At 34.9% G+C, this 14,934-nt stretch overlaps 1 protein-coding gene across 11 annotated transcripts in view; it reads left to right on the top strand.

Annotated features, from left to right (window-relative positions):
* Positions 1-14,934, top strand: part of GPHN (gephyrin) — a 620,897-nt gene that overhangs the window by 524,156 nt on the left and 81,807 nt on the right. For all 11 annotated transcript variants that reach the window (XM_032875167.1, XM_032875168.1, XM_032875169.1 and 8 more), the window contains one exon: positions 7,823-7,915. In XM_032875167.1, coding sequence (XP_032731058.1) covers positions 7,823-7,915 — 93 coding nt within the window. The remainder of the gene's footprint in view (positions 1-7,822; positions 7,916-14,934) is intronic.

The following is a 14,934-nucleotide window of genomic DNA, read 5'->3' as shown; positions in this document are numbered from 1 at the left end:
GTTAAAAAAATAGCAGAAGAAGAGAAAAAAAAATTGAAAAAGAAAAAAAATTAAATTAACTGCAAGGCTAAAGAACCATGGGGAGAAAGCCAGGAGTTCCGTGCTTTGCTTTCTCCTCCTCTGGAATTCCGCTGCTCTCCTTGGTATTGAAACTTGCACTCCTTGGTAGGTGAACTTGGTCCTGGCTGGATTTCTTGTTGATCTTCTGGGGGAGGGGCCTGTTGTAGTGATTCTCAAGTGTCTTTGCCCCAGGCGGAGTTGCACCGCCCTTACCAGGGGCCGGGCTGAGTAATCCGCTCGGGTTTGCTTTCGGGAGCTTTTGTTCCCTGAGCGCTTTCCGTAGAGTTCCGGAGGACGGGAATGAAGATGGCGGCCTCCCAGTCTCTGGCCCGCAGGAGCCGAGAGCCCAGGGCCCCACTCCTCAGTGCGCCCTCAGAGAACAGCGCCCAGTTACTCCCGTCTGCCTGGCCTCCGGCCGCGCTCCGAGCTTACCAAGACTGCGACCGGTTCAAGGTAACCCCGAGCTGTGAGCTCACTCCTCGGCTCCATCTCTGTAGCCAGCTTCCCTGTTCTAATACCTGTAAGCTCTGCAACACTCAAGACACCCCGGATCCTTCTGTGACCCTGCGGGACCTGAGACCACGCTGACCCCGCATGTGCTTCACCCCGGTTAAGCCTCTGGAGCGATGTCCCTCAGCGGAACAGACTTTTAAAAGTCCTGATTTTGTGCTCTGTTGCTCCGCCACTTGCCGGGAGCCGGCCCCTCCCCCTGCGGTCTATCTTCCCGTGGGTTTGGATTCACTTCTCCGCCAGTCCTACCTTTCAGAAAGTGGTTGATTTTCTGTTTCTAGAATTGCTGTTCTTCTTCTCTTCGATCTCCTGTTGGATTTGTAGGTGTTTGCAATCTTTAGATAAGCTATCTAGCTGATCTCCCGCTACCTGAAGTAGTCTCAGCCTGCTACTTCTCCGCCATCTTCACTCCTCCCAGCCATTTTATATATTTTTTAAAACTACTTCCCCTAAAGAAATTTTCATTTTAGTTAAGTTAAATGCTTTCTACAGTTACACAGTTATTATTTTTAAAGCTTGCTATATTATATATAGAAATGAATATATGTAACAGATGCAGGTTGTAGATAGTAAAAAAATAGACATGAAACCACAATGCAACTTAAGAATTAGTTTATTACCAATTGCATTGCATCTTTTTATACTGCTAAATCATGACAATCGTTTCTGATATTCGTAAGACTTTATTCCAAATTCTATAACTTTGCATAAAGCTTATTTTTATTTTATGACATAGGAACCATTATGTAATGCTTGCCCTTACTCATCACACTGGCAGGTAACGAGCATCCCTAGATGGAAAAATACAAATACACCACATAATGCCACTTTGAACAAGCTATATATTTTAAAAGCATAGGGATTTTTATTGTACTGTTCCATAACCACGATTTCTGGAGTAACTAGAGAGTAATTAATGTACTTGTTTTCATCAAAGAGATACTCACCTTTCAATCATTCACTCTTTTTCAATTTATACATCTGAAACTTTCATAAGTGAAGACTGTAATGCATAAATGAGAACTATAATGTTGTCTAGTCTTTCAAATATACAATGAAGATGTGGAGAATAAATTGTATTAGGATAGGCTTGAGGGCATCCACCATGTTAAATATTTAGTGTCTTTACATAATCATGAAGTTTTCTGTAAATATGCTATTCTACATTTTAGGGCTGTTTTGTTTTGTTTTGTTTTGTTTTAGTGCAGGAACAACCCAAATCTGCATATGTTTCATTCATCTTTCCTTAATCCTTGGCCCTAGCTAATATTGTTCCTACCAATAGTTATTTGACCTGCCTTCTCAACTGTTTCAGTGAATACAGTGGGTAGCTGTTAAGTCAAAATAGTCTTCAGTAGCCTCTCACATAGATTGGAAGGGATGATAGTTTTTAAATGTTACAGTATCAATGCCATCACAATAAACTTAAGTAAACTTTTGAGGAATTTATAATCAACAGCACACTGTCTAAAATCCATGTTTTATATGAGGAGGCCTTAAATAACATCTTTTCTTTTTAGCCTTCTGTTACCTACCACATTCTTCCTACACTCCTGATTCATAAAATTCATAGTATCTTGGTTACCCAAAATAAGGACAAGGAATCAATCTCTTAGATCACTGAGCTCAGAGTTTCCCCTTGACTTCTTCCAAAGCCTTCTTAGAACTAACAACACAAGAAATTTACAACTGTGAAATCATTTTGATAAGTGACTTTTCCCTCTTATATCTAAAAGCCCCTTGAGTATCCTAATATCCTACTTTAGACACAAGAAAAATGTATTATCTGGGCCAGAATAAATGCCCAACCAAACAGATTAAATATTTTACTTTTACCATTTAGAGACTACATTTGGATTCAATGCTTACAAATCATATTCAATTTAATAAATTACTCTCTGTTCTGATTTCCTTCTGTATATGTCCATTGTCAACAATTTGAATCTATAGACTCCTTATGAAGATATTTTTAGGCAATCATCCCAGTATAAAAAAAACTAACACTCCAAACAGTAGAGAATTTAATGACTATCATCATGTGGAAGCTGGCTTGTAGATGGATATCTTGCTGACATCATAAAAAGTCTATCACCTTTTAACAAAGCACTCTGCCACTGTCTTCTTGCAGCATAAGTGAGCATACTACACAAAACAGTATAAATTATCAACCAGTCTTTTCCATTTCTTTCCTCTTATTACCTCTTGAGATCACATAATTGTATATATGGACAAGGGTCCCCAATGATACTCATCCCTACACTTAAGATTTTTGTTTCCCACAGAATCTAGAAATATGCATTTATTGTTATCATCTTCATCAAATTTAATACATCCTTTATTATATAGAACTTAGAGAATAATGTGTGTGGGAAAGGATAGAACAGAATGGACATGACCTCCTCAGATTCTGAAAGCAGGACCATAGTTCATGGAACACCGCCTAACTAGCTAATTACATATATTATTAAATTTATATTAATAAACTTAATTAAATGGGAAGTAATTCTTTCTTTCTGGGTGAAATGTTTTATATTTCTTTCCATGATATTTGAAGGTCAATAAAAACCAGATGATATATATGTGCTACAAATAACTTTTCTTGGTTCTTCTAAATATAGTTATATGTGAAAATGAGATAAATATTCTCATTTTTAATCTGTTGTCTTTGTTCTTTATTGAGATATAACTCATATGCTATATAATTCACCCATTTAAAGTGTATATTCAAGGGTTTTCAGTATATTCACAGATATGTACAACCATCACCACAGTCAGTTTTAGAACATTTTCATCACTCAAAAGAAACTCTATCTTCACTAGCTGTCATCCTCTCTTATCTCCTCCAATCACCCCCATCCAGCCCTAAGTAGTTACCAATGTACTTTCTACTATAGATTTACCTATTCTGAACATTCCATATAATGGGATCATATATGTGGTCTTTGGTGACTGGGTTCTTCTACTTAACATAATATTTTCAAGATCCATTCATGTTGTAGCATGTATCAGTACCTCATTCCTTTTTTTATTGCAGTAAAAACCACATTAACATAAAATTTACTGTCTTATTATTAATTGTGTAATTCTGTGACATTAAATACATTCACACTGCCATGAAACATATCTCCATAACTTTTTCATACTGGATACGTGAAACTCTACTCCTATTAAACAACTCCCCTTTTCCCCGTCATCCCAGCCCCTGGTGACCACCATTCTGCTTACTGTTGCTAAGAATTTGACATATAAGTGGAATTATGCAGTATTTGTCTTTTTGCGGCCGGTTCATTTTCCTTAGCATAATGTCTTCAAGGTCCATGCATGTTGTATCATGTGACAGTATATAAATACATACACCACATTTTGTTTATCCATTGATCTGTTGATGAACATCTGGGCTGCTTCCACCTCTTGACTATTATGAATAGTGTTACTATGAACATGGGTGTGAAAATATCTCTTTGAGATCTGCTTTCAATTCTTTTGGATACAAACCCAGAAGCAGAATTGATGGAACATATGGTATTTCTATTTTTAATTTTTTGAGGGAACTTCTTAGGATTTTCCATGGTGGTTGCACTATTTTACAATCCTACCAAGAGTGTACAGGGGTTCCAATTTCTCCACATTCTCCTCAACACTTGTGATTTTCTGGGTTTTTTTTTATAGTAACCTATTAGTAACCATCCTAATAGGTATGAAGTGATATCTTGTGGTTTTGATTTGCATTTCCCTAATGATTAATGATGCTGAGTATCTTCTCATATGTTGTTGACTATTTGTATATCATTTTTGGAGAAACATCTGTTCAGATTTTTTGCCCAATTTTAATTGAATTATTTGATCTTTTTGTTATTGAGCTATAGGAGCTCTTTGTATATTCAGGACATTAACTGTTTATCAGATACATGATTTGCAACTATATTCTCTCATTCCATAGATTGCCTTTTCACTCTGTTGATTGTGTCGTCTAATGCACAGGTTTTTTTTTTCTATATAATCTTTTTTTAGGTCTTTTATTTAATTCCAGTATAGTTAACATACAACTTATAGTGTTGTATTTTTTCAAGGGTACAACATAGTGATTCATTCAGTGCTCATCATGATAAGTGTACTCTTTAATCCCCATCACCTATTTCCCCCATCCCTCCACCCGCCTCCCTCTAGTAACCTTCAGTTTGTCCTCTATAGTTAAGAGTCTATTTCTTGATATGTATCTCCCTCTTTGTTTTGTTTCTTAAATTCCACATGTGAGTGAAATCATACGATATTTATCTTTTTCTGACTGACTTATTTTGCTTAGCATTATACTCTCTAGCTCCATCCATGTTGTTGAAAATGGGAAGATTTCATTCTTTTCAAGGCTGAATGATATTCCATTGTGTATATATATCTATATATACATATATATACACCATATTTTCTTTATCCATTCATCTGTCAGTAGACACAGGCTGCTTGCATAATTTGGCTATTGTAAATAATGCCATGTATCATTACATATCCCTTTCAATTAGTGATTTTGTATTCTGAGGGTAAATACCCAGTAGTGATGCATAAAAGTTTTTGAGTATGATGTGGTCCTATTTGTATATGTTTGCTTTAGTTGCCTGTGCCTTTGGTGTCATACTCAGGAAATCATTACCAAAACCAAAAAACAGACTCTTGACTATAGAGAACAAACTAGATGGCTACCAGAAGGAGGTGGTTGAGGGGATGGGTGAAATAGGTGAAGGGAGATTAGGAAGTACACTTGTTGCAATAAGTGTTGTTGATGTATGGAAGTATTGAATCACTATATTGTACACCTGAAACTAGTATTACACTATATGTTAAGTAACTGGAATTGAAATAAAAACTTTAAAAAAAAAAAAGCTGAGGCCCACTTATATCATTGGGAGAAGTATTTCATCATAAAATCAGAAATTACTCAAAAAAATAAAGAAAATATTTCATCTATTAATCACTGTTATAAAAAAAAATCACTGCCACATCCAACATCATAAAGTTTTCCTGTATCATTTCTTCTAAGAATGTTATAGTTTTAGATTTTATATTTAGTTCTTTAATCCATTTTGAGTTAATTTTTATTAACTCAGAAGGTGTAAGGTAAGTGTCCCACTTCATTCTTTTGCATGTGAATATCCAGTTTTCCCAATAGCAACACCATTTGTTGAAAAGACTGTCCTATTCCTATTGAAGATCATTTGACCCTTACTGAAGATCATTTGACCGTATTATACGCAAAAGTTTATTTCTGAACCCTCTATTCTATTCCATTTGTATTAGTTAGGGTTCTCCAAAGAAAAGAATATATATATATATATGTGTGTGTGTGGGTGTGGGTGTGTATATATATATATATATATATACACACCCACACACACACATATATATATATATGATTATATAAAAATGATGAGATTTATTGTGAGGAATCAGCTTCCATGATTATTCTGAAGACCCAGGAAAACCAGTTATTTTGTACCTGGAAGTTTATACTTCTTAATTTCCTTGTGCTATCTTTGATTATTAACTATTACTATTAATGAGTTATTCAAAATCCCAGTAAAGCCATTCTCTTAGGATCTGAGCTAGGGTAGAGTTTACATTTTCATGAACCACACCAGGCCAGATTGGTTCCAGGCAAGGAGCCACGTAGGGAGGTTTACTGTGATCCTGGGCAAATGCCATGGGGCTCACCATCAGGGACTACCTTAGAGCTTCAGGTTCATTGGCAGTTAATATTATATAAGTGAATCCAAACTAGACTCTGGTTTCACCACTTTGTTGGTCTTACTAAATATCAGTCCATAGCTCCAGGATAGCTCCAGAATAGCTATAACCTTCTAGGAATATCTGAAGCTAGAATCTGCTAAGAAGTTCTCCCTTCCAGTTCAGCTATCACCTCCCTAAAAGGAAAGAGTATCACTGTCACTGTGGATCAGAGTACAAAATTAAAAATCTCTCTATAGTTACTTCTGGGTCCTGGATCTGGAAATCAGAGGCCTTAAGAGGCAAGAAGGACAAAGCAAAAAACAAAAACAACCAAACAAAAAAAGATACTCATCTAGCTCTGGAAACAATGGAGTTTTCTAATTATATGAACATCTCCTGTAAATCAAGTCCTGTATTACTTAATGTCTTTGGAGACAAACTCGATTTTTTTTTCCTTCCCCTCTTCTTCCTTCTCCATCTCCTATTTATTATTATTTTGCCCCTTCGAAATAATAATATAATAAAGACAGATTCTGACTGAAAGATTTAAGGGATTGGTCATGACTCTTGAAACTCTTATTCTTGTTGGCACTAGTTCAAACTCCTAAGCTCTAGTTGAAAATAATTATTATCCAGAGTAGTTTGAATAGTCATTTCACAAGATAGATTATTGGCCCTCTGCTTATTTGTAATCACTAATTTTTTAGGCTAATAAAGCCAAAATCAAAGACTAAAATTCCTTTACTTTTCTTAAGAAAACAAACCTTTTTTAATATAAAATGATATTTTATCATTATAAAAACTTGGAAATTTTCAGAAAAGTATACCAAAGAGAATAAAAAGCATACATAATTCTAACACACTAAAATAACAAATGCTTTATATTTTCATGAATGCCCTTCTCATCTTTTTCTATTGACATTACACATCTGTCTTATCATAGTAAAAATTACACACTACATGTGCAGTTATGTATGTTTTTTAAATATGTGTCATAAGAATTTTCCTGGTCAATGAATATTCTTCATAAGTATTAATTTAACCTGCAGAATATCTTATCATAAAGATAGATCATTACCTACTTAAATTTCTGTATTATTGATCTTTTTATTTCTTTACTTTTCCCACTAATGTAAACAACTAAAATAAACATGTGCATAAAGTTTTATCTGTTTTCTTAGGATAGCTTTCTAGAAATGAAATTACTGGATCAACAAATATGAAGATGTTCAAGAATTGGCTTTTTAAAGAAAGTCATATTTGGGTTGTTAAAGAATTAAGGACACAACAAATTAAACACATCTTTGATGACTGTGTACTCATATTCAAATAATCTCTGTGAACATAACTGTTAATTGACTGAATCTAATCTTTCATTTCAGACATAAGGATACATTTCTTCTGTCTCCAACTCCTTGGGATAGAAATCAGAATATTAGCCTTGTCAGACAGGCATTTACCCACCTTGTTCATGACTGCCTGTTTAACCCATTGCTCTCAGAATCGATGTTTTTCTTATTTTCTCTTTTTTCAGATGGAATGGGGCGAGTCCTTGCTCAAGATGTATATGCAAAAGACAACCTACCCCCCTTTCCAGCATCAGTAAAAGATGGCTATGCTGTTCGAGGTAAATATCTTGGGATTTTTTTGAGGATCATCACACTCATATTGTGTGTGTGTGTGTGTGTGTGTGTGTGTATTTTCCTTCAGATTTTTTAGCTCAGCCTAGGCACCCAATGAGTTATACATTTTTTTCCTGCTTGGTTTTCAAGATAATTTTATTCACAGATAACAATCTGGACTAAAACTTTTCAGTGAAAGTACTGTCGTTACTTGAAAAATGTTTGTTGACAAATAAATATGTAGAAATGGATAGAAACACTGTATGATAATTTATTCTTTCGACCTCTACACATACCAGGTAGCAGACAGTCTTGGTCTGGAAGTTTTCCATGTTTTCTAGTTGAAAACATCTATGTGGTCCAAGACAGAAGAGCAGATTCCCAACACAGGGATCATTTAGGGTGGGCTTTTCTTCTGTTTTAAACTCAACATCAATAAGGGCTACAAAAAAAGCAAGCACAAGGGAAACCTCTAATTCCCTGGAAGAGCTGAATTTCAAAGCTCTGAAACCTCAAATGGTACCAGCAGCTCATACCTTTGTGCAGTTCCCTGAGATTGCATAAAGGTTAAAAGCAGATACTAAATAGCAATTACCTGCTTAAAGTCTAATTTAAGAACCCAAAATGAAAATGTAATGGAATTATATAGAAACTATTATTGATTATTAACTTGGGGCTGATATTATTGAATATCTAAATATCTAAAAACATTTCCCAGCTTATCAGAGCTGTTAAGGCCAGTTCCTTTTTAATGGTTCTTTAGGGAGTCTCTTACTTATTTGTTGTTTTTATTCTACATAGCCATTAAAATAATTTCATTTTTATAATTAAATATATTCATTAGTCTCCTCCATATTCCATTACTATTTCTTAGCAGTATCTTTTTGTGTTGGAGGCTATAAGCAAACAGTTATGGTTATGTTATGGTTATGATTATGGGCTTTGAAAACAAAGTAAGAGTGATCTGGGTCCCAGTACCAGTTTGATCTTTATAACTATGAGCATTAAGTATACATTACTTAAACTTTTTGAGCTTCAGTTGTCTCATTTGTAAAATGATGATAATTATAACAATACTTACCCCAACAATTTGTTGTGAGGATTGACTGAGAACCTAGAAAGCCTTAGTAAAGTATCTGGCACCAAAAACAAGCACTCAATAATTGTTTTATAAAATGTTTGATAATGGTAACTATTACTATCACTATCATTATTATAAACACATTTCCTTAGACCATCTCTGAAAAAGAGGTTAACATTTATCTGAATTGCTACTCTCCTGTTCTATGTAAATAAAATGTTGGAGAGATTAATTCCTACTAGTGTATTCTTTCTCAGGGATACTATCTTGGATGTACCTCATTCAGCTTTATTTCAGTAAATTCGAGTATTTCTGAAAACATGAGTAACAAATTCCTGGTGGGTCTTATGATTTTTTTCTTCCAAATTTATTCTACCTATGGTGCTTATTTTAATGAATATTGTCCAGAAAGAAAATTATTTCAGTCTCCTGATAGCCTCATTGGCTCCTCTTGTTTCTTGTTCCTCAACTAAAATGTGAGTTCTGTTTTGAACTTATAATTGGTAGCCATATAGAATTACTATAAAATCAAAAAGATTCTTAATTCCAGAGTAGAATAGACAACTTTAGCAAGTGAACTACCAAAGGGAAAAGAAAGTCTATTTTTTACATTCTTGGTAATATAAAGAAGGAGAAAGTGAGAAAATAAATTGAAGCAGAATTATTCTCAAACAGAATGTTGTCCTGTGATTTTTACATGAGATAGCAGCATCTCAATAAAAAGAAACTATTGTCTTAGCTTTTCCAAAAAAGAGTGACTAGCCTACATGAGCCTTAAAAGAGCCTTTCTGCTACCATGGAATCTACCAAAGAAATTTTATATAAAATTATCATCTGGTCTCTTATTTATTCTTTTGTTTTAAAACAGTGGTGTTTTCAGCTATTTCACACACACACATACACACACACACACACCAATTAAAAACATCTAACATGTCACAATATAAAACGTTCAGCAGATTATCATGTAACTTATTCACAGTATTTCTTTTCTGTGAAGTGTTGCTAACTCCAAGATACAGAATATGTAACAGAGACATAATACATAACAGATAACCATTGTGGATATGGTTAAATCTCAAAAATGGGAATATTTGCTGTGTCTATATATACATACCAACATCATAATTAAGGCAGCAAAAGCTATTGGTGAACAAAGACGCATGGTCCCAGTCTTTTCTATGTTAGAACACCCTCAGGCAGTGTTTGGTAAAGAATATCCTTGAGGCTATTGTTGTGGCTCTCTACCACTACTTCGTGTACCTTCTTCTCTCCACCCCTATCTTCCTTTACTCCCATTCCTTTCTCCCCACTCCCTTTATTCTCCCTTTTTTCTTCTCCTCTGCCTTTGCCGTAGGCCTTCCAGTAATAACCAGTGGCATCTGTGAGCATTGCTAACCCTGTAGGTGTAAAGAGGTTCCTAACTTGCTCTGGATCACTAAGCATTAGCCAGTATCCTTCAGAAACATGTGGCATAAAACCCCAAACCAGTTGGAGGATCACTTGCTTTAAGGTATGTGGGTTGAAGAAAAATCAAGACAGTAAAAAATGACTGAGCAAATAAGAAATAGGAATGGCTTTTTAAAAAGAAAGAAAGAAAAAATAGAGTTTAAAGAAGGTAGAAATCAAGTGATGACAATATAATAGGAAGACCTGTAACCTAATAAACCTAAAACTGCATTTAGGATGGAGGGGGTTTTTTTGTTTTTTTGTTTTTTAAGAGAAAAAAAAAGGCATTAATTTTGGGTGCTGGCAGCTGGGGAAAGTGACAGGCTCAAGTCTTAACAATCGACCTCTCCCAAGGATGGAATGAATTTGAAAGATAGAAAATGAAAGTAGCATGTTACCCCTTAATTAAGATCAATACAATATTTTTATTAATATTTTTGAAGAGTTATATCCCTTTGCACTGATTAAGCTAACCATCTTGATGCTTTTCCACCTTCCCCTACAAATGTGGATGCCTATTATCTCACAATTTCTTCGTAGATGTTAATAAGGGAAAAGTATCTCACATCCCAAATTCAGCTTTCTTGAAACTTTTCAATTCGAAAGGCTTATGCCTACAAAAGTTGTTTTACAGAGATGATTTAGAAAGAGGGAAAAGTCTGAACAAGCCACTAATTATTTTGAGAACCATGTGTAACAATTCTGGAAGGATAGAAGACAAATCCTTGCCACTGGGTTAAAGTAAATTTTAATTTTTTTCTTTTCTATTTCTGATTGAAATAGGTACTTATGAAAAATACAGAAAATCAAAAAGAACATTTAAAATTTACCCATTGTATCACTCCCTAAACACTATTAACATTTTGTTGTACTTCCTTCCAGTGGGTTAAACTGCGTACTAAAATTCAGTATCACCTCTGATTTAGAGCTTTTGTTCTTTCACAAAACCCATGTCCCAGGGTTTCTATTTCTTCCACACAGATCCCAGGCCACAGCTGGTTTTCCATTTGATAACCTATTGCCTTCCACTATAGTTCACTGTGGATAAAGAAGAGGACCTTATGATGTGGGAATATTACTCAAGTGAGCAGAGAGATACACAAATTAATTAATTTTGGTCAATTCCAAAAAAACTTAAAATACTGTGTTTAAGGAAATATTATCTCTTTCCCCAATATTACCAATAAATGGGCATTTTTTTTCCTGGAAGATGATGGTAAAGAATATAAAATGCTTTCTCACTCACGTGTCCTACTCTTAACTTCCTGCTTTCCATAAGAAAAAGCCACAGATTTAAAATTCCAAACTCACCTGTTTTAATTCCTCAATATAATTGCAGCAACTATTAATCTTGCTGTGCTAGTCTTATCACCTGCCCTTGCCCCAGCCAACACTTTCTGTAATCTTAATTTCAGTATACACATAAATACTATATACCCTGTCGGCCTATTATCTAGTCTTAGTTTTGTTCCGTAATCAGTTCGTAATTCCTTTGCCTGATTCTTCTGTCACTGATATTTCCTAGGACCTCTGAAAGTTATGCTTTCTCTATAGCCTCAGTTTATTCAGTCCTACCATAGAAATGTTGAAACTCTTTATTATTGAAAATCATAATAGCTACAAGGTGTTTCAAGAGGCTCAAAGGGAGTTCCCATATAGCTGGAAAATGAAAATGAAGGATAGTTCTATGGCAAAGGGCTCAGGGAAGATCATTTCTATACACTGTCACAATAAATAGTTATCTAATGGTATCCATTCAAAAATGATATAATCTTTAAATAAACAGGTAAAGAAGACTAAAGCATTTCCTGGACATTAAAAAAAAAGAAGAAGAAGGTAGAAGTGGGAACAACTTCAGGGTCTAGCATATTAAGCATTATGAATCAGCTATAGAATATACTTGCTGCATTATACAATTTGGTTTATATTGGTTTTATCACTCCCATCAGTTTAAATTCTACAATTACAAAGAGGAAATGAAAACTCATTAAGAGAAATTTCTAAATGTGGGGGGTGGGGATTCTAAGCCTCTTCAGTAATCCCTGGAATCCGTCTGTGTTTTCTAATGACATACTGTGGCTTACTTAGTTTATTTCTTTCCAAGCTTTAGATTCATGTGCAGCATACCTCCACTTCTGCTCCTTCCCACCCAAGTTTGTAGAATTCATCATGAAAATGGCAACTTTTCTTTTACTTGTCTCTTTAATAGATATTTTAAAATAAATATCAGCTAGTTAGATACATCATTGTTTTTCTGTCTTTTTAAAAAATATGAGCCTTGGTGATAATGTAAAATCAGGATTTCTGTTGTAGTTCACTAATTTTTTACTCATTTTTCTTTAAGTCTGAATTTGTCTATTTGAAAATAGACAATCTTAGAGTGTTCTGCTCCTTAGAAAGGGTAGTTCATTAACCAGCGCCATCAACATCAGCTTGTTAGAAATGTAGAACCTCAAGCTCTCTCCCAGACCTACTGGATCAGATCTTTTAACAAGATCTCCAGGTGATTTATATGCACGTTAAGGGTTGAGAAATACTGTTATAAAGGGAATAATAAAAACAACTTCTCTTTTGCTACCAGGAGCCTTCTATAATATGGTTTGACTGAGCCTTCTTTAGCTAGCAGTATAGAAACATGTTTCCCAGATAGAAATTTTCAAGGCAAGGTGAAGAACATAGTGTAAGTGAGCACATATTCTCTTTCCAGTCAGTGCATCTTCCCTGCTTCTTAGAATCACTTAAGGGCTTTTCAGATATTGGCCTTCTTTTTTTTTTTTTTTAAGACTTTATTTATTTATTTGACAGACAGAGATCACAAGTAGGCAGAGAGGTAGGCAGAGAGAGAGGAAGGGAAGCAGGCTCCCCGCTGAGCAGAGAGCCCAATGTGGGGCTTGATCCCAGGACCCTGGGATCATGACCTGAGCCGAAGGCAGAGGCTTTAACCCACTGAGCCACCCAGGAGCCCCAGATATTGGCCTTCTTGACATTATAGCAGGCTTGCCCCCAAATGATCTACAGCCATTCATTATTCAGTGACATTTATTTGGAGCATTTGTGTGCAATATTGATATAAGGCATTTTGAGTCTAGGTGTATTTGCATGTATGGGGGAACAGGAGACAGGAAGAAAGTTGAAGAACAGAGGGTTTCAAAAAAGAAATAAAGTGAGTGATCCCTATCTCTGAGGAGCTCATAATCTAGCTGAAGAAATAAAAGCATTCACCTTTTTTAAATTATTCAAGAAAACTTAGAAAACACAATACTAATATGTACAAATCAGTTGACAAACTTCCCACCTAAGTATTAGGGAAATGCTAAATTCATTTCATTATTCTTTTAACAAATATTTACTGAAAATCAATGATGAACTAGGCACTATGCAGACAGAAAGCAACATAATCCAAGTTATATAAAATTAACCAGAGCAGTCTTTCTAAATATTCTAAAGAAGGTCAATGCTGACTCACATTTGAAAACTATATACATAGACCAGCAGGAAATGGAAGGTATTCAAAATACAGTATTCTGTGTTGAAAAATATTAAATTATTCATTTATACATGCATCCTTCTAAATAGATTTGTAGACACCATACTCATTCATTTATTGAACATTTCTAATACTTCACATACTGAAATTTTATTGAGTACCTGTTGTGCAGCAAGTGCTATGGATTCTCCTAGGACAAATAAGCAAATAATTGCAAATAATTAGAAAGCCATAATTAGAGTTATTTAGGAAATACACCAGGGAAGCAAAAGAGCAAGTAGCTAACTCTTGAAGAAAGGAGTCAGATAAGACTTCAAAGAAAAGGTGACACTTGAGCTGAGTCTTAAAAGCTAAGAAGTCCTTAATCACAAGGCACAGATAAGAAAAGGACACTCCAAGCAATGGAAGTAGTATATATTATGGAGCTGAAATATGAGTCATCTTGGTACTCTCAAAGAGCTATAGTTCTAGAAATTGAGAGTGGCTGGGACATAAGATATAAGATATATATGAACCATAGGCCTTTGCACATAGGTGAAGACCTTTAGATGGAGCATTTCCATTTCACATTTCTCTTTCTTCCTCTCTCCCTCCCTCCCTCCCTCTCTCTTCTTTCTCACACACTCACACACCCCTTCTGCCTACTTACCTTTTATTCATCCTTCATATTCAAACCAGAAATCCTTTTATCAAGATGGCTTTCCCTTACCCTCCAGTATACTTCAGGCACTTTCACTGTATGCTCTCATATATTTCCTTCCAATAGAATGGTTTTCTTTATTTGCATGTATATATTCATTAATGGGATTATTTGATTAATATCTATCTCTTCCACTACATCAGTGGCTTTAACCCCACCCACAAGACACACATTAAATACACTATACACACATATAACATATGTAACATATACAATATATAAATTGTGCATATGTACACATATATAAACAAAAAGTTTCATGAAACAATATTCATCCTTGCCATGTGTGATAAAATATATTTCTATT

The sequence above is a fragment of the Lontra canadensis genome, unplaced genomic scaffold (assembly GCF_010015895.1).
Source record: "Lontra canadensis isolate GAN:19392208 unplaced genomic scaffold, GSC_riverotter_1.0 scaffold55, whole genome shotgun sequence".
Lineage (NCBI taxonomy): Eukaryota > Metazoa > Chordata > Mammalia > Carnivora > Mustelidae > Lontra > Lontra canadensis.
The sequence above is the reverse complement of the archived record's forward strand: the minus strand, read 5'-3'. Positions and strand labels throughout refer to the sequence as shown.